Source organism: Triturus cristatus, chromosome 7 (genome assembly GCF_964204655.1).
Source record: "Triturus cristatus chromosome 7, aTriCri1.1, whole genome shotgun sequence".
Lineage (NCBI taxonomy): Eukaryota > Metazoa > Chordata > Amphibia > Caudata > Salamandridae > Triturus > Triturus cristatus.
The window spans coordinates 978,333,755-978,354,446 of record NC_140590.1 but is presented as its reverse complement, the minus strand read 5'-3'; the positions used below and the strand labels follow the sequence as shown (position 1 = coordinate 978,354,446).

Below are 20,692 nucleotides of genomic sequence, written 5' to 3'. Positions count from 1 at the left end.
ATTCACTTGGTACATTGATAGGCTTTGCACCTCTCTTCTATTTCTTTTATGTGTTTTTAATAGTTTCACACTACTGTTTAAATTTTGATCATTTATTTCCTGTAGTCTTACTTGCAGGGAAGCCTGTGCAGTAGGAGAGGGTTGCTTGACCCTGGTTCAAATATTTTGTTCACCCCTTCGTTTAATTGCAAAAGCACATAGTCATGTTTCAGGCCTTGGCCACCGCCTTTGATGCCAGCCCTTTTTAAAAGACCATGAAGCATGTCCACACCAAAGGCAAGCCCGTTTGCACTCATCTGTGGCCGGACTGCGCCCTGTGAAAGAACCTCTGGCCATTTTTCCACCCAAGTATACTCAAGGGAATTGCTCCTGGATCTCGGCAGCAAAGGTAGGAACAATCTATACAAACCCTTCAAACTTGACTCTAATAATGACTATTTTAGTTGTAAAAATTGCAATTTTATACTCATGCCAAAGATTGCTTCATCAACGTAGGCTTGCACTACTAAACTTTAAATCGAACTCACCATCAGATTCACTTACTTACAGACTCCTTTATACATGATCTCTTATTAAAAATAAATATGAATTTTTTTGAGTTTGTTGAACACTATTCTCTTGAACTTATGCTTGTGACTAAAACCTGGGCCAATTCAACATCGGACCCAGATTCAAGAATTGCCATCCCAGTGGGCTATGATATATCCAGACTGGACTGGCCATCTAATTGTGTGAGTGGGCTTTTGATAACCTTTCGAGGCCATCTCAAGCCTTGTTCCAGTCCATCACACACTCGGACTGCAAAGCTCTTACGTTTAATTTTAGATTAAATAATACCGTTGCCTTCATTGGCATTTTAATTTATCGCCCTCTTGGGCTCAGAGCAAAATTCTTCAATTTTTAATTGAGTTCACTGAATCTTGTATGGATCTCCCTAACTTTACTGTCCTTGGAGATTTAAATTTTCACTTAGAGATTTTAGACAACAAAGATACAAAACATCAAATTGATAACTTGCTTAGTTTTGACCTGGCTCAAATAATAAATACAGCAACCCATTATGCAAATCATACCCTTGATAGGGTTTACTCAGTAATCCTGAGTTAAGGTTTGAAAAAGTCCTACCCTTGACTTGGATAGACCATAAAGCAATAACTCTCCTGCTTAAAATTCGCACTAATAACACCCCTATCCATAATATACCTACTACGATTAAATTCCGCCCTTGGTAGAATTTTGATAAGACTAAACTAAAGAATATTCTTTTGAAGTCTCAACCTACATTTGGAAACAATATTGACACAGCTACTGCACATTTTGCGGATTGCATTGACTCTGCAGTCACCCAGCTGGCCCCTGTAAAGACAATTAAAAACCACAGAAGGAAGACTTCTGCTCCGTGGTATTTGCAAGATCTCATATTAATAAAGCAAGACATCAAGAACAAAAGTGGAGAACCAATTATTGACCAGATGAAAAACTTAAATCCAAACAACTTATCTGCAACTATAAGCCCTTGATTATAGCTGGAAAATCTAGATATTTTATGGATGAATTTAGCACCGCAAGAAACTCTTCTAAAGAATTATTTAAAACAGTGAAAGCTCTGGCCAACTGCAGCACTAACAACTACATAGGGCATGACCAAACTCTCTGGAATAAATTGGCAGATTTCTATCAATCAAAGGTTAATCTGATTTTTAATAAATTTACCTTCAATCTGAGCTGCAAGCCCAGTGAGTCGATGAATGCTAGATGTATTGTAAGATCCAATGTTTTTACTGCTTTCACCCCTCTCACAGCGAAAAGGTTACTAAATCTGGTGCCCCTACAGGCCCATGCCCTCCTAATGTTCTTTACGGTGTCTCAAGTACTGTATCAGTAGATCTTTCGGATCTTCTCAACAAGATTATAATTTCAGAGCACTTTCCTCAAGCTTGGATGAAGCACTACCTGAACCCCGTAGAAATGAAAATTATAGGCCCATCTCATGCCTTCCTCTGCCGGACAAGATTCTTGAGAAAGCCATGAATGCTGATCTCATGACTTTCCTTGAAGAACACCATCTCCTAGACAGTTCCCAGTATGCTTGTAAGCCCAACCACTGTACTGAATAAGCCCTAGTGGCTGCTACAGAAGAAACCAGGTCCATAGTTTACCAGGGTGGTGCGGCGACTCTGATTCTTCTACACTTTTCAGCTGCGTTCGATACCGTTAACCACTCACTCATTGTCGACTGGTTGGAGTTCATTGACATCAGAGACTCTCCCCTTTCCATTTTAAGCACATTCTTTGCAGATAGAGAGCAAGTGGTATTCTTGGGTGGAAGATGGCGTGCAACAGCGCACCGCAGTTGCAGCACTTACCTGCTGTATTCCCCTTGTCGGTTATCAAAAGGTAGTTCGAGTCGGTGTGTTGGGTGCCAGCTGCCAGCTGCCAGGCAGAGTGAAAACTAAACCAAAGATGGAGTGGTGCACTACCCAAGTGATATTCTCAATAAATCATGTCGACTTGTTTTGTTGTATCAAATAAATCCTTTATTTTTAATGTCATCCGACAATAAAAAGTTCCAGCCAATGCATTTCGTTCATTAAACAATGAACTTCTTTAGGGCATTGGTGAGTGTGTGATTGGTGGGGAGAAAGGATCCTTAGGTCCCCTTGTGTTGTAATACGCGAGATGCGAGCTTGCTCAAGTAGGTTGTAACAAAAAACGTCTGTCTTGCAGGTGCAAATTAATGCAACAGATGAGGCCTCCTTGATAAGGGCCAGGAACCGTAGTTCTGTTGTACAGTATGCCTGTGCCAGTCCTGTTTGGGTCAGTGACCCGAACAGGACTGGTGTAGGTATACGCGTTGGCTGGAACTTTTTTATTGTCGGATGACATTGAAAATAAAGGATTTATTTGATACAACAAAACAAGTCAACATGATTTATTGAGAACATCACTTGGGTAGTGCACCACTCCATCTTTGGTTTGGTATTCTTGGGTGACTTTACATCGAAATCATTCTCCTTCCCTGTGGGGTCCCTCAGGGATCTTCGTGAAGCCCCATACTCTTCAATATTTATGTCACTCCATTGGAGACCCTGATCTGCTTCTGTGGTTATTATGTGATCTCCTATGCCGACGACACACAGATTGTAGTTTTAGTCTTGTGTAACAACAAAGTGGTGCCCAAACAGTTTAATAACTGCATGGAGCAAATTGACACGTGGATGAGGGATAATTGCCTCAAATTAAACTTAGCTAAGAATGAGGTACTTCTATATGGCAAGGAAACGTCCTTTTGGACTACCTCCTGGTGGCCCCAAAACCTTGGCCCATTTCCCTCTCCAATAAAGAAAAACTAAGAACCTAGGTGTCTTCTTTGATGGACAATTATCTTTCTCCGACCAAATCAATCAGGCCACTTCATCTTGCTTCTTCTTGTTAAGAAATCTGAAAAAGAGTGTTCCTTTCTGTAGTGATGAAGGTCCACACAGGAGGTTGTAATTCACAATGTTTTATTCATGAAGATAACAAGTAGTAAGGTTCAGGACATCAAGTAGTTAAGTTGTATATCAGAGCCCTACCAGGATCTGCCTGTCAGCTGTTCAGCCCATGACCAACTGTCACTCTGCCTCTCTCAGTCCCAACATTCTGAGGCATCATCAGACTCCAACATTCTAATGAGTCAGAGCACAGGCACTGGCTGATTAGGGGAGGTAAAACACCTTACAATATATATGCAGGATACTACACTTTCATCCCCCCAGAGCTTCAAAAACAGTTATTAGTGCCTTAGTCATTGCTATGATTGACTATTGCAATGCTCTTTATGTTGGTATCCAACATCTGTTGAGTAAACTCCAGACTCTCCAAAATGCGGCTGCCTATCTGCTTATGAAAATTTGAAAATTCAGCTCTGTTTCCCAAGCCATCATCAACCTTCCTTAGTATCCAATTAGTGAGCTGGTCCTATGATTATACTTTTAAGGTTATGAGACCAAAACTCCAGCCAACTATTACATACGGCTCTCCTATTACCAGGGGGACAACATAGAACTATTGGATTCATTAGTTATCAAGGTATATAAAACTATTTTTGGGATCCCCAGATCAGTTGGCCAAGCAGAAATAAGATTGGAGTTCAGTCTCCAAAGAGAGTCTATGGTGTAGCAAGGGTCTTTTGTTAAATGTATGTATACTATGTTTACTTCTGACCTTGTTTCTTTAGCGCACATCTGTTGGCTTGAAATCATCAATTCTGCCGATTCTGTTTCCTGGCGATCCTATATTTCATCCTGCCTTCAGAAATGTGGTCTGCATATAGAGTCAATTGACTTGAAAATGCCCATTTTTAAACAAATTATAAAAAAAACAAATCAAATTGAACTCCCTTAATGCGGATAAAACACTGCTAGCGGCAAAAACACATGGATGGTCTGTGATTAATTCACATCAGGCTCTTCGAACGCAACCATTTTTGAATGCCTAATTGCCGGCTCAAATACAAAATAGCTTTTTAAAATTTTTAATGGGTATAAACTCAACTAAGGAAGGTACCCCGAGATGGATTCAGCAATGGCCAAGCACTAATTGTAGACTGTGTGGGTGGTCACATGAAACCCTATTGCACATAGAGTGTGTGTGACCTAAACTGCTCAACATACGTAGCACATTTTTAAAACCCCTATTTCTCAAAGCTGGGGTAAGATCGACTTGCCAGGCCCTGATTTTATGTTTATCGGGCCAGTCGATAGCCCTGCTATGCCAATTCATAAATTTTTAGTCGTTGTTGAAAAACATTTGGGATGGCAGTCTAGGGGCCTCCCTAATGAATCAAGTATTAACAAGGGCATTTTTAGGATTTGTTTCACATTCTGTATGATACAACATCAATATTGCTGTTATGGCAAACAGTTCCAAATGCAATTGTGAAAACCCTGATAGTTTTTCTTAGATTATTTGCACAATGTGGATACAATAGTTTGTTTGCACAATTGATATTATGCATAAATTCTATGAAATGTGTCAGTCTTCGATAATAGGTCTTTAGAATATACTGAGAGCTCACCCTGCTTTAGCTGTATTTTGCATTTTAATGACACAGGTGGTGTTCATGTGTATTTTCTAGCTGAAGTTATTGTGAACACTTTGATGCATGTTTACAGCATACTTCCACTATGTGGATATGATGGATAAGTCAGTGTTTATGCCATTACGGTATACTGACGCAAGCAATACCATGAAAACGCGTTTGTTTTGCTTATTTGCACAATGGAATTTATTTAGCACAAATGTTATGAATTGGGCCAGTCTTATATAGCAGATGCTAAGGTTGCTGCTGTGGCAATCAGTCCCAAGTGTGAGTGTTAAAACTCAGTTGTTCCTTCACAGTTTATTTGCACCTTATGGATATTACAGCTTGTCTGTGCAATGTGATTTACTTTGTAGAAATTCTATGAATCGGACTGGTTATAGGTATTAGATTTAGGGCATACAGAGATACTACTCCATTTATTTGTAATTTGAATTACAATATTATGTATTATACAGCATATTTGCACAATGTTATCTAAAATTAATTGTTCTAATTAGGTATTTTTATGTGCCATTATAATTTGTTCACAGTTCTTATTGTACCTGTTTTAAAAAGAGTATTTTAAATGGCTCCAATGTAAGGGTTTGGTGTGTAACCTTAGATGTATTCTTTTCAAATCGGTATTTAGTATTTAAGGAGATTGGAACACTGTTTCTTTAAATAAGTTTTAAAACTTTTAACTGCAATGATTTTTGTTAATCAAGCAATAAAGAATTAATTGAATTGGTCAACTTCAAGGCTTTGTGTAAGGCACATTAAGCCTTCACAATGCCGGCCCAAAATCCTGCATTTCTATACTCCTAATCACATGCTCCGATCTACTGTAGCAAAAAGGTGGCTATCCCTAGAATCAACAAGGCCTGTTGAGATGGCAGATGTTTTTCTTTCTCCACAATGGAATTGTGGAATTTCTTGCCCTTTCAGCTAAGAGCTAAATCTAACGTTTTACAACTTAGAAGTCAGCTTAAAACCTGGCTTTTTAAATGCTTTTTTTCTCATTAAGTTTTCCTGAAGGCTTGATGCCAGGCACTAGCGCCAAGACGCCTTTGGGCATTTGTCCGCTCTGTTAGTCTCTTACTTACTTACTCTATATGTCTTTTACTTACTCACTCAGCAAGACTAACGTGGGAATGTATCTGACCCGTGCTACCTCACGATCAGCCTGAACTTTTGACTTTGACCTGGTCCAGCATGACCATATATCCCCGGTTGGTGCTTTTTGCTTTTAGGCCCTATATTGCAGTTTATTCTTTAAAAAATCATAAGATCAAGTTTAAGCAATGGTTTTGTTAATATGTTGCATGCAACTATAATATTTGTTGAGATATTGTTGAAGCAGCACCTAAAATACGATAGGAGACCAGTGTCCTGGACACCACATCAGGACTTGTGGAAGTCAAAAAACTGACAACACAGTGGCATAGGCTTCCTTTTCCCTGCTCTTTTTATGTGAGAGTGAACATACTGAGTGCATCAGTCTGTGAGACTGTGTTATATTATTTCCCCCTATTCAATCTACAAAATTTCACAATTGTTTCATGCACACCTTCCCAGAGGTCCCCACTCCCCAGCAGAGAAAGCAACCTATGGCTAGACGGCTTCTTTAAGTCCAATTTTTAGGATTTGGCCTAAATTAATTTATTTACCGGAGTCAAGCATCCTTATCAAATAGGATGAACCTGAGAGCACAGACAAAATATCCCCATTATCACCAGTGTGTTGATAACTGTGCAAATAAAGCAGACAAAACAGCCATATTGTTAATAAACACATAGATCTTATTACCACAAATTTAGCAGGCCACTGTAAATAAATGTGAAAAGTTATATCTGAATGTTTGGAGCTGGTGGACAATCAAATGGAGAGTCACAAACCAGGAATTTGAAAAGGCACTAATATTGTTTTAAATGTAACAACTAAAATAATTTTCTAATATGCCAAATAAAACCACAAGGACCCGGACGTCGTCCCTTATGCAGCGGTAAGGGTAGCCAATGCTTCTCGGAAGTGGAGAGCCCCAGTCAAGACATAACCAGGCCAGGGCTAAAAAAACTCAGCGGAGTTACGCAAGTGGCAGAGTGCAGTGCGAACTGCCGTTCACGCTGATCTTCCTGCCGCTCAGGTAGAAATTCTTCCCGAGCGGCAGCTCGCGGTCGCCAACTACCGTTTGCGAACATGAGCGGAGAAAAAACTCTGCTGCACTGCGCGGAGTGGAGTTTTCTGCACTCTGCCAGCTCCGTGGAGCACTAAGTGCAGAAAACTCCACAAACTCCGCGAACCGAGCAGAGTTCACCCCCCAGGCCTAGCCATAACATTGGGCCTCTGCACCAGACATCAGCAGCGCGACAAGGAGATATCGGAGCTGAGAGAAGACTTGTGTGCTATGAACAATGAATTGTGAACTTAGCCAAGCACTTTGGGAAAGCAACCTCTGGGCACTATAATTGAAGGAATACTTTTTACATGTAGTCTTTTACTCATTCTCCATAGGCTATGTTATGCATACAAAACGGATGACATATTGACAGAAGATCCTTTTCTACCACGTTTAAAACCCTCTTTCCTTTTATTTATTTTTTGCTTTATTTTCTTGCTTAATGTTTATGCTTTCACTTGGTTTGCACGATACAGTTCTTTATTTTTTATTGTAGATGTGTCTGATTTATCTGAACTTGACCTTGTTCCTCTGATAAGAGGTGAGCCTGCCACAGGTAAGCAATGGTGGCAATCTTTGATCTTCCCAGGTAGACTGGCCTACTGGACACTCCTCTGTTGGGAACTTTATTCTCAGGTGAATTCTGAACAAGCCTTTTGTGTATTATAGCTGCAGAATGACCAGTGTTTGCTTCAACAATCTGTGAATGTCTACTCCTAATAAAGACCTCCTTCTGGGACACTGTGCTGAAAGTAGTGCTTTTATTTCTTAATGTCATCCACCAGGTCACTCGTCAAAACAAGCACATGTTGAAGTTAAAATCACTTGCAAAATGTTTTCCTGAAAGCAGCCCATTGTACAATTTAGCAAGGTTTTGTACAATTCAATCAATAGGCCATTGATAGTCAATACGGTTGAATTTGATACCTGTTTCCATGCTTTACCGGAAATGTCAGTGGTTTTTAGGTCGAGCCTAGGCAGCGCGCATGTGCTGTCTGGAAGACCTGGTGTAATCCCTATTTGGTGAGTAATCCAGCCTACTACTTGTCATTGGGTCTCTCCAGGGTTGCTCTGCTCTCTTGGTTTCTTATTGGTTGGTGCTCCCCAGTCGCCACTTCCGTTTCATGGCAGGCAGCACCGACCAAGTACAGTTTAGCTCCGATGCAGGGCTGTATCTTTTCATTTAGGTACTACTTCTTTGTTTTGTTTTTAAGCACCATGGCGCCTGGTTCACCGGACGCCATGTGCATATGTTTAATATGCACGGGCACTTTCATCATTACTACTTTTGCATTACCGTGGCAGCCATGCACCTAACGTTTATGTGCACGGCCGCCCGCCATGCTTTGTTTAAGCAGTTTTAAACACGGTAGAAGCTGAGACGCTTTTCAGCATAAGTCTGTGCACTCCCTGAACTGGTTATATTTGCATTGTTAATCCATCGTAGTCATGAAGACCATGCAAGAAGCTTCACCTAACTATATTACCTGGCATGCTACCTATCCTGGCAAACCCACCGTGATGTTTTGCTAGTGAGATGCGCAACACAAGGTGTTATGTTTTTCCCATCACTCCACAATCCGAGCCTTGGTGTGCGCATACAATCTATATATAGGTTATGCATGCCTCCGTTCCATTGGCATCACGTTGCCAATATGGACCAGCAATGCCACCACGTAGAATGCCAGAGTAATACTTGTTGTCCTGGGTTTGGCACCCTGCAGTAAAAGGAAACGTGCATTACTAGAAGCGCAATGACTTAGGAAGCGGTATTGCAATAGCTTGTGATACTAATGTTCACAAATTTACAACTGAGCATGCATCACATTGCCAGTAGCACCAGTAACCCCCGTCCCAGGCAGACACTTTTTTTCCATTCATTCATGCATTGCCATCTGACATTTGAAGACTGTAGCGGGGGCCCTAGGGGCGTGAAGATGCAAAGCGATTTCTTGGCTCCTGAGATGGACATCAAACCTGCCAATGTGGACGGACTGACTTCCCTTCTCCAGGTGAGAGTGTGCGTGACTGGTGGTGAGTGCAGAGCGGCTGCTCTTAGAGGTGTTGCACGCTAAACAGGCACCTGAGTGAGAAGGATTCAACAGCTGCAAAGGCAGATAGATATCTTAAATATCTTAGCTTTTGCTCCTGGTGTGTGTGGTGGTAGCAAACCCCACATCAGGTGAAGCTGTAGTCTGCTCTCACATTGGTGATGCTATCTTTTAAATTAGAGCTGTGTTTGCTAGGAAGGTGAATATCAGTATCTACAAGTAACTTTAAAGCACCTATGTAGAAAAATCCGATACAAGCTAAGCATCCTCATTTCCTGGCTCTTTAGTCAATTAGACAACCTCTGGCTCTCTCTGGCTCTGATAAAAACGTTTCTGTTGTGCCCATGGGTGCTTATGTTGACCCAAGGCACTGTGACTCATGCATCCTTATATGAACGTACAATGTGGCGTTGCAATCCAGCTGCTCCGTGCAGTGTACACAATGGAGGGACTTGAGGTTGAGACACACACTACATACATGTTTAAATTGCAGGACAGGCACTGACTTTTCAGAAGGGGCGCCTTCACTGAGCATGAACACTAGGGGCGGAATGTTAGTTCTAAAGTGCCTCGCAGTTTGCTGGTGGTGGGGGAGAGGTGGATGCTTGAGCACAAAGAGGCATGTGAAGAGTGACAAGCTGTTATATAAACACATTTGTTTTCACAGAGGTCATCAAGTGTTTTTCCTTTTTTGCTGTTACTTACGCCGCGCATTATTTTTCCCAGAGGGAAACTTTGTTCTCGAATCTCAAAACAAGCATTTGCAATGGCAATAGGTCTCACATTTGCAAGAGTTTGAGCTATTGGCATTGTAAATGAAAATGCCTTTAATTTATGTGTTTTGTAAACATGCAAGCGGTGTGTAAACACGCACTTTGTTCTTATAGTAGTCCTTGCTTACGAGAAGCAAGACTGTCAGTAAAAGAGGCGCAGTTACTGCCAACCTTGCTTCTCGTAAGCAACAACTATAAGTTAAGTACAAAGTGTGTGTTTACGCACCGCTTGCAGGTTTTCAAAACACATAAATAAAAAGTATTACAGATGACCTATGCACACGTTATAATATCTACAGTATGAGTTACTGCATGTAATGAACACACGGTGATCAAATGGTGTTTTCTTTCTTTGTGGTTTTAATCGGTGATCAGATGCCCTGCCAACACGTGTTTCGTCAGGGTATGAACCCACAACTTCCTCAGGGTTAATGGACAAAAGGTCTGAAAATGAAATCTGTAAAGAGAGGAGAGGGGGGAGTAGAAAGGACAACTCTCCGCCGGTTGTAATTCTGTCCCGGCTGCAAAAGGGTGAGTAAATCCCAGGAAGGGCAACGAGTAGAAAAGGTAAGTACCAGACTAAAAGCACTATGAATGTGTCCGGATTCGGGTGGCAAGCGAGTACCCCTAAGCACGAAAGAGTACAGCAGCAAAACAGAATTCCTGTAGCACCGTGCAAATTTGTTTTACTAGATACTGACGTCCACACGTGGAGGCGCCATCGCATACCACATCACTTTAAACCCCTTGTGAGATTTTGACTTAAATAAAAACCATTGTCATTTACAATACCAATCGCAAAAACTCTAGCAAATGCGAGACCTATTGCATTGCAAATGCTTGTTTACAATACTGTGGCAATTGTGGTTGCTGATGCACTATCCATCCAAGTCAGCATTGGAATGATCCATTGGCAGAGATATAATGATAGAGACAGCGAAGTTCCACTGCAATAAAGCAAGTAACCGTGCGTTGCACAGAGTTTTATTGTCACTATGATGATATAGCCCTGTTGTACACTGTCACACAAATCTTACACCATTATCCTAATTTACATTGGTTCTATGAGCTACATTCATGCTGTAATTCTTTCTCAGTCAGATTTGGGTATTGTGTACTTTTGAGGGGAAACATCCTTTTCCACGCAACCATTACAACGCGTAATGGTTACATCGTGGTTTTAACAACGCAAGTCGTTACGTCGACTTGCACTGGAGGGCGATCTAGACTAAGGAATAGTGTGAATTACTATTCCAACACCTTCCCTACTACGTAGACTGGAGTTGGAATAGTAATTCACACTATTCCTAAATCCAGCGGCCTCCAACGCAAGTCGATGTAACGACTTGCGTTGTCAAAACCGCGATGTCAAATACCGCGGTATGTTGGTATGCGTGGTATTATCATACATTCCTTTTAAGTGTTAGTGGTAGCGTAATAAAACAATATGCATTATTCGCAGTAAAGTGGAAGACTTTGAAATAGTAACAGCACAGTGGAAGATTCTTCAAACTTTTTCTGTCTTCTAAATGAGAGCTCAACACTAGACCCCTTGAGTATTGTGGGAAAAGTTACACTTTCTAAAATGTTCGAGGACTGGTGTAATAAAATCAAACCAGCCTTCGCAGGATCTGCTGAGGGTCTGCTGGCCTGATGGTGTAACTGAAGGCAGGTAACCCAAGGAGGCTGCCTACATCACTGCCAATGTAGGCAACACCTGCAATGCCATTTCTGTGGGGATTTTCACGAAGATTGCCAATGTCCTTCCCCACAATAATTGCACTCACATGTCCACCCTCTAGAAGTAGGCACCACTATAGCAATCATTGTGGGGAAAAAGCTACACAGATCCATACTTTGTAGGAGGGCGGCATGTAGCTTGTTTGAAAAAAGTATCTTTTTATCTGAAACAAACAAAAAAAAACAAGGAAGCATGTGCTAAGGGCCACAAGCATACACCAGGAAACCAGGGGTACACCTGGCACTTTTAGACTCCCAAATAATGAGTAAAAGCGGACAAAACCTAGATGCCTGCCTGTGCTAGTAGGATAACAAACAACAACCAGTCAAAAAAAGTGGTGGAAGAGGTGTGGCGCAGTGGCCAAGGTGCCTGACTCCGGACTACGGGGTTCATGGTTCGATCCTTGGTGCCACCATGTGACTCTGGGCTTAATCTTCCCGAGGGCCCTCAGCGCCGGGACACTACTTCGGAGGTAGCTGTGCGCTTTACAAATATTGGTATTTATTTCATATATTCGCATCAGTTGCAAGACTGAAACCGATTTGTTTCGGCTGTTCCACAACTTTTTAGTGCGCAGATGTAATTCACAGAAGCAGCAGAGTGCGTGCATAAAGCCAAGAACCCCGAACAAGGAGAATTTTAAAAACATCCTTTTTAATGGGACTATTTGTGATCAAATCGTCATTGACATTCAGCCATGGCTAGCGAAGCCTGACCCACAATCCCCGTGGAGGCAGTGTACCTGCCCTTGCGTTGAGTGGGCTCTGAACTCATTAGTGTCTGTAAAGCTTGAGTGTTTTCCGCACGCCTTAATGAGTTTGTAAGTCCCCCTTAGACAGCGCCGGTGGTTCTTTTAATATCTGTTTCTAGAGCGTTCATTCACACGGCGCGGTCTGCAGCAGTGTGTGTGTGTGTGTTTTTTTTTTTATCAGAATATAAAATGAATTCCTTACTGCCTTGGTTTCCGTCCGTGCTTGTGGGTTTGATGAGGCGATTGGCGTCCTCGTGAAGGGCTCCAAACCAGTCTTTGAGTCTTGACGCCAGATTTCTCAAGTCCTTGTCTGTGCAAAGTGCTAGAAAGTATTACAACAAGGAAGATTAAAGCCATATCCATAAACCAACATTTACATCAAATATAATATGCAACGATCTTTAGCTTTATTAAGACCTGTGGCGCGTTCGTGGTGGATTAATAAACTTAAATCTGATGTTCAGAGCAATTAACAAAAGGCACAAGTCAGTTTGATCTTGTTGAAATCCGAGCAGGGTTCACTATTAACGATCACTACTTTTCACAATATTATTCAAGTGTATATTCTAATTATTTCGTAACGTGTTAATTAAACTCAGTCGCAACTGAAAACAAAAAGTATGAGAAACGGCCTTTACCCCAAAGCCAAGTCTTCAAAGCACAGATGCGCAAAACATATGTATAATAAATTGTGACACATCCCTGAGTGAGTTGTCATGAAAAATATTCATTTAAAAATAGTGAAAGGCCTCGAGAGTACAGGGGTAACTGGCAATGCTGTCGTTCCTGAAGGAAACTTCAAATATAGTGTGAATCCAATAGCTGAATTTCTCCTTTCAGCTGCTCGATTCCACTCCTCGATTTCACACCATGGGGCATATCAGCAACACCCGGCGATAATTATCGCTCAGCGCTCTTAGCGTGAGGATAATTATCGCCGGGCAACGTGGTTTTTAATCGCTGAGATAGCGTGCTATTAGCAACGCTTATCTCCTCAGCGATAAAAATCCTCACGCTAACTGCCTAACGTGAGATTATCGCTGGAAACCCAGCGATAATCTCACGCAATGTGGCGTTAGCTTGCTGATAGGGACTCGCAAACTTAGCCATGATATCCACCTTCCAAAGGATATCATGGCTAAGTCAGTCCTGAAGCAGGCGTAAGGAAAGTAGCGATAACAGGGGTTATCGCTACTTTTCCTGATGCTATGCTTCATAGCATGGGGCTTGATGATAGGAGAAATGTCGTTTAGCGACATTTCTCCTGTCATGTTAGGTCAGGAATGCCCACTTTGCATCTCATTAGAGAAGCAAAGCTGGGCGTTAGGAATCCTGACGCTAAAGCAAGGTTTCACGCGTTAGCATGGCCTTGCTAATTAGGCAATAAAAATATCTCCGCTTTACGGCAGAAAACAGCAGAAAACAGCCGCAAAATTGCGGCGATCATTTTTTTATCGCCTGCTTGTAAATATGCCCCCATATTTGGAATATCCGCCAGAAATTAGGCGATTTTCAGTTAGCACTGAATTTTTAAACAAGTCCCCTGGTGTGCAAATTAACACAAGAAGAAGCTGCGTGTATCATGTATCACTGCTGTTTGTGCTAATTTACTCCTGCAACTCAGAGCCTGTAAATCCGAAGCCACTCACCAAGTCGATACACACTTCAAAATATACTTCATAGTCTGAACTGGTAGATGAAATGTTTTGTCCATTATGACTTGACAAATGATTATTTCAACCTCTTCTTATAGGTTTTTGCTTGCCCTTTCCATATTCCATTGCTTTTCACAAACATTGGATGGCTAGTTATAGTTTATTTTAACTGAGAATTAGTTTTTTTTTTATGTCAAACAATATAAGAAACGACCCTGGTAGCAGAGTGCTGTGAGCGTACCAAACTTGTTAACATGGACTGTGGCTAAGCTCCCACTGCATCTTGGTGCGGAGACCCAGACAGGAACTTTCTGTGGTACCTTTTCTGTTTGCATGAAATCTGTGGTGGTCGGCATGGATCGAGGGTGGCAGGGAGGAGTGAATGTAAAAAAAAAGTACCTTATCGCCGCCTGGTCTCTCCAGTCCTTCCTTTGCATCAAGACTTGGAACAAGGAAGCGCCCAGGCTCCCCTGTGATTGGTCTGAGCGCCGTGGTTCGGCACTGAGCCAGGGAATGTGGGCCCCGGCATGTACATTACAGTCTGCGTGGAGAACATACAAAGTGCGCACAAGTGTTTGGCGGCCCGACAGGATTGGCCAAGCATTCATGCACACTTGGAGTGGGGCAAACCACTCCTGCCCTGCTCTGAGAGCAGAGCAGCCCTCCCGGTCCCAAGGCAGCAGGAACAAACAGATTGATAATAACATTCAGTTATCATTTCATTTCTCCTTAAGTTGCACTGCTTAGCGGAGGAGCCGCCCGGTCTTCTTGTCTATAGTGATGCCATTAGAATGGCCGAATATTTTAGCAGGATGAACTGAGAGTTTACCAATGTACATGTGGGGTGAGGCTGAGTGAGTGATGTAAGCACTCGTAGACCTGCAGGCACCATAGCAGTAGGGTTGAGCAAGAAAAGCAGAAGGAATTCTGAGCACAGCTTATCAACAAAAGGGCAGGGTTCAGGCATACAGCAGTCTTGCATAATTTGTCAAATTGCAGCAGGTAGGCTATCCCAAAGTTGTAGGCTAGTATCAAAGAAAGGCCTACCCTAAATTGTAGTATGTCCAAAATGCAGGACTATGAACTAGAGGCGTGAGCTAGATCTCAGAAAAAAGAAGGGATTGTGCCGTGAAAGGCCACACTAAAAAACAGAGGCCCTTGCTCATAGAAGATCTAATGCTAGGCAAATGGTTTTCAATCCAGTCTGCTGCTGCACGGTGTTGTCTCGAATCAGAAACAAGGCCAAACGAGTGAAGGATAAAAAAGCAGCCTGACTGCCATGTTTTGCATTAACTGTAGGTCCTGAGTGAGACATCTACGCATCTTCCTTTGTCCCATAAATGGTCTTTCTCTATGTGGCACAATTCGAAGAAATATTTGTGTACAACAATGACGGCTTCAGTGCATACATAACCATGTGGGTGAGACATTTCAATGTTTTTTTCTGCATATGGTCCAGAGATGAGCGTGATTTAGACAGTTTTTTTGCAATGGCTGAACAATGGTACACAAGACATCAAGTTCAACATGAGCAAGATAAACACATCTGGTACATTTCTTGACGTTGACATGAGAGCCCTTGCAAAAGCACTGTCCACATCTCTCTATAAGAAACCCACTGACGAGAACAGTGTTCTCCATTACCACAGTTACCATCCATGGGGCTTACTTGATAATCTCCATGATTGGCAATTTTTACGCAAAAGATGCACCCGCTTGAACAAAGAAGACTACTTCTACCATACTGATCTCTCTCCATAAAACTGAGGGCTCAAGAGTACCCTACTTATAGAACATTCTCTAAAGAGGGATAGGTTTACCCCACAGGAAACTCTTTGAGGAAAGAGAAAAAATGTCACTCGAAAGCCTTGTAATAATTACAATAGGAACCATAATAATAATAATGGGGATAATCTTGAAAATTAGAAAAAAGAAGGAGGACAGCAAGAGGTGTTCTGTCACTATGCATGGGCATTCGTGCTGTACTTTGTGTTTATCGGAAGTGTTAATCCTTGGTATGAGGCCCATGTCTCTTTATAAAAGAGGGCATTTTTCAACATCCAGGATAAATAAATAAACAAACAAATACATGAATTAGCCGGTGGTAGCAGCTTGTATTGGGGTGGGACCTCTCTAGCGGGTGCTTTAGTGAACATGAATACCAGTAGCATAACATATAATTTGTAAGGAGCACGCTCACCCGAAGGACAGCTTTCTGCTGAAATACAGATATTTATTGTTATTCAACTCAATGGTGCTTACTTTATCGACCTCAGAAGGATGAAAGCTGGCCACACACACCAGGATTTGAAACTGTGAGCATGAGATCCCTGCAGTGAATCCATTAGTCCACTGAGACACAAGAGCCATGTTGATGTTTGCTGGAGAATGTGCATCGTCATAAATAACCAAAGAAACATTGGTGGCCGGCAATGCCGGACCATCGGTCTGCCCACTCCCTGCCTCCTGCAACACCGCTTTATCTTTGCCTTACACAATCCATTTGTGATACATCCCTGGGCACTGCTGCTGTCAAAACACGTTCGACTTTACTTCTTTGAAGCACATTCTACTATACTCCTTTCCAACTAACACTCTTCTATAGCAGAAATCTGTCCTCACAAAATCATATTCGTACACAACCAAATAACATCTCCAGGCTCCTCTCAAAGGGGCTCTCCACTGTCAGGACAGAGACAGATCTGTTGGCTTCATCAATTTTTGTTTACAAATTACCGGTGCATTTGCTGCAGGCGTTGACACATTTATTGCTTTTCCTTCCATCATCACAGCTCTTACTACAAAAACATGCAATGCGGCAACATTGTTATGTTTCTCGAAACAAAATTGTTCTTTGGGCTCTCTGAGGCAGGCTGGGCTGCAGCATACACAATGGTGCAGGTCCTGGGACATTTCCAACTAGTGCTGGGAGTCTTCTTGAACCTACTACATTTTGCAACGACCGAATGGCACAAAATAACGCTTCTGCATTAGTGGGGGAGAGAACATTGAACTATTTGCCCTGCTTATCTGTGCAAATGTCACTGCAAACTTACCAGACAATTGTGCAAAAGAGTTTAGAAAAATGACATTGCTTGGCACCACCTCTCTTAAACTCACAAAGTTCACATCAGTAACTGCACAGATGAAGCGTAAAATGAAGCGAGGCTCGACTAAAAAGTGTTCATCACAGGTATTAAAATAATAAATACGCGAAGACATTTTACCTGGAGCCAAAATTAAGCAACAGGGAGGTGCATTTGCTGGACATTTGCGGCACAGCTGCCGCTTCAAGAAACAGATGTTTCAACGTTCTAAAACAGCAGGTGAGGCGATAATCCTTGTCGACCTCTTTAGCTGAAACAAGACGCCTATAAATATTCATAAAGTGGACACATGGGAAAGAATAATCCATTTCAAATTTTATGATCTCTTTTTAGATGCATCAATATGTATCTGCTACATGGGATGGCAAGAACACATCACAGGTGGAACAGGGTCAAGACTGATTTGCATATGGCTGGGTCTGAATTGGGGTAGCGAAGTGAGCTAAAGAACGATGATGGATTCAACCCAGATGTAGTAGTGACTGGGAGTGAGTGCCTGAAAAGTTTCAGCACTCCGTCCATCATCTTATTGTGTTTGCAAGAATTCATCACAGGCCATTGCAGGTGCTTCTTACTATAGTAAAGAAGGGTCAAATAAAATGAAAGTGTACAGTTACGGCACTGGATACTCGATGGAGAGCATGAACTTTAATTTGGATATGCACCTGCTTCTGTGGCACCAGTGAATGTCTTTACTACACTTGGTAGCGTCGGTCATCAACACAGCACAGAAATACAAAATAAACAGTGGCCCAAGAGCCCCGTTTACTTTTCCTGGACCCCACTCATTGCAAGTTTCATTGCCTCTCCGATTCATTTGAAAAGAGCTGTGAGGCTATTGGTGGACAATGGTCTATGCCACAATCCCATCAGTGTTTTACAAGATGCATGATGTCACTTCCACTTCCCAGGTCACTATGGTGATGTGACCTCCACCACAAGTAGTGGAATGTTAGTTTTACACCACGCTATTGGAAATGCTGTATTAATCTTTGCAGAGAAGTACAAGTGGTTTCTCATAATCTGGCTCCACAGCTACCGATGTTTATTCTATTTCATGAATATGGTAAATACTGAGAAGCAATGTGCAATTCTCCACCTCTAGCTGAGATTAAAACTAATGTTCTGGCAAGGGGATACTGATATAAGTTTAGCATGTTTCAGATGCCAATGCTAAATTTAGAAGACTCTTTGTTTGAACACCATACTCTTCTCACATTTTAATTCCTTGAGTGCGTCTGTTACAAACTGACACATTCCATAAAACCTGTTCTATTTTATGAAGGTGTTATTGCCTTTTGTTTTACAAACATAACGAATTCAAATGGTGTTATGAATTCTTTTTCTGAACCAATTAAGTCTCTTTCTGGAGGCACAGTGTGTGCTAGTGAGTTAATGTATTTTACTCTGTCTTACCCTTTTCAAAAAAAGTTAGACAATTAAAAACATTTGTCTTAGGAATCTTTCCGGGCCTTCAATGAAATTCTATTTTGGCAAAAAAGAGTTGTTTTTTTCTACATTTTTTGTGTGATTTTTTTAAAAAAACGACTACTATGGATATTATGCCCAATATGTTTAAAGGTCATGAAAACAAATTCCCTGAAATATCTGAACAGAAATTAATTTGCTCATCACCTGCTGCTGTTAAATAATGGAATTGAAATCAATCACTCTGTTTGCACAATACTCATAACTGTATTCTAGCTTGCCGAAGCGGAAGTGACACCTACAGATGACTGTAGCAACACTTGTTGTTTCTTGCCTAATTTAATAATAGAGAAGACCTACAAGACCTAGAAGCCACAACTAATCTGAAATCAGGCTTGCCAAGCAGCAAACTGTGCTTTCTTCTTCCCCAGAGATCCCCATACGTTTGGTGGCATCCAGCCTTTGTATATTCCATCGAGATAGACGACATTTATATCCGCCACGCCAATAGTTTAGAGTTCATATTGAGGTTACACTCCTGTATCTTACTCCAAAGTAGTTCAGGGATTGCATAACATTGGGCCATTTGACTGCACATGCAGATAACACACGCATCATTTTCCGACTAGGCCGTGCGCTGCAGCCCCTGCAAAAGAAATGTAAGAACTGCTGTGCACCTCTTGTCACTGGAGCAGGCTAAATTCACTAACTTTGAATGCAGGTAAGACGGAAGTTCTGGATTGTTCTGTGTGATACTTGGAATGGTGGCTTTAAACCCCTACTCCCCTTTGGGTCCTATTTTGTCTGTGCAATCTGGGCATAAGTTTAACAATTTGTTGTCTTCGAGGCCCACATCAACAATCTCACTTCCACCTGTTTTCCTATTTTGAAGATTATCAGGCAGATCACAATGTCTCTGGCCAAATATTGTAGAAAACATTGGTATATGCTTTGATAACCTCAAGGTTATATAATTGTTATTCGCTTTAGTTGGCCTCCTGGTCTATATGACTAACAGAATTCATCTATCCAAAATGCTGCTGCCTGTTTTGCCTTGGGCCTAAACAAGCGTTCCCATAGCTCCACTCTCCTGGCCCATCTTTATGGCTGCGGGTAAAGAAACACAGCTTTGTAGAGCTCTTAGTTTCTGTCGCAAAATCCCCCATGGTCTTCCATTCTGAAATTATATGCCCACTCTTTTTCTACCTACAATCCAACTAGAGCACTTTGTTCCAGTTTCTTTCATCAGGTCTCTATCCCTACATTTTGTAAAACTCAGCTGAGGGGCTGCTCATTTGCCATGGTCACTGCAGAGGCTTGGAATGTTGCCCCCTTAAGTTTAAGAGCTGAAAAGTGCTTGGCCAAGTTTTGGAAAATGATAAAAACTTATTTATTTACAGTTTCTTTCTAAAGACTTGGCCTCGATGTCCTCCATCATTCAGACCAGCACCCGTACCCTTTTTGGGGTAATCACATGTTCTATAAATAATTCAAATTCATTGAGAGGGTTCTGATATCTATTTAAACATCTCTGAGATTCCCCAAGTACAGAATATGCTGTGGATCATGGGCGGAAAGAACCGCAGTAGACGTGGATACTTGTCTGTCTTTCCTCAACTATGCCGAAACACTTTGGGTCACATTGACCAAAGTCTTATTCATCAAACATTCAGATTACAACATTTGCAAAATAGTCACAGAATTCAAATTGATCACATGTGGAAATCTACCGCACCTTCAGTAAATATGGTGGATCTTGCTTAATTTAGTTTTTACTAATATGAAGAGGGTCTGTGAAGATAAATGCAGTAGTTTCACTGCCAAAGAAAACAAAGACTCTAGTTGAGCTATCAAAGTAAAAGCTCCAAAACAACAAACATCTGCTTCACATGACCATATTTTGGTCACACTGAAGAAATTGCATGAAACACAGATTTAACAAACA

At 41.6% G+C, this 20,692-nt stretch overlaps 1 protein-coding gene across 1 annotated transcript in view; it reads right to left on the bottom strand.

The window, feature by feature from the left end:
* SPOCK1 (SPARC (osteonectin), cwcv and kazal like domains proteoglycan 1) overlaps positions 1–20,692 on the bottom strand; it is a 1,975,354-nt gene that overhangs the window by 223,674 nt on the left and 1,730,988 nt on the right. Inside the window, exon 7 of the mRNA XM_085618015.1 lies at positions 12,760–12,879. Coding sequence (XP_085474141.1) covers positions 12,760–12,879 — 120 coding nt within the window. The remainder of the gene's footprint in view (positions 1–12,759; positions 12,880–20,692) is intronic.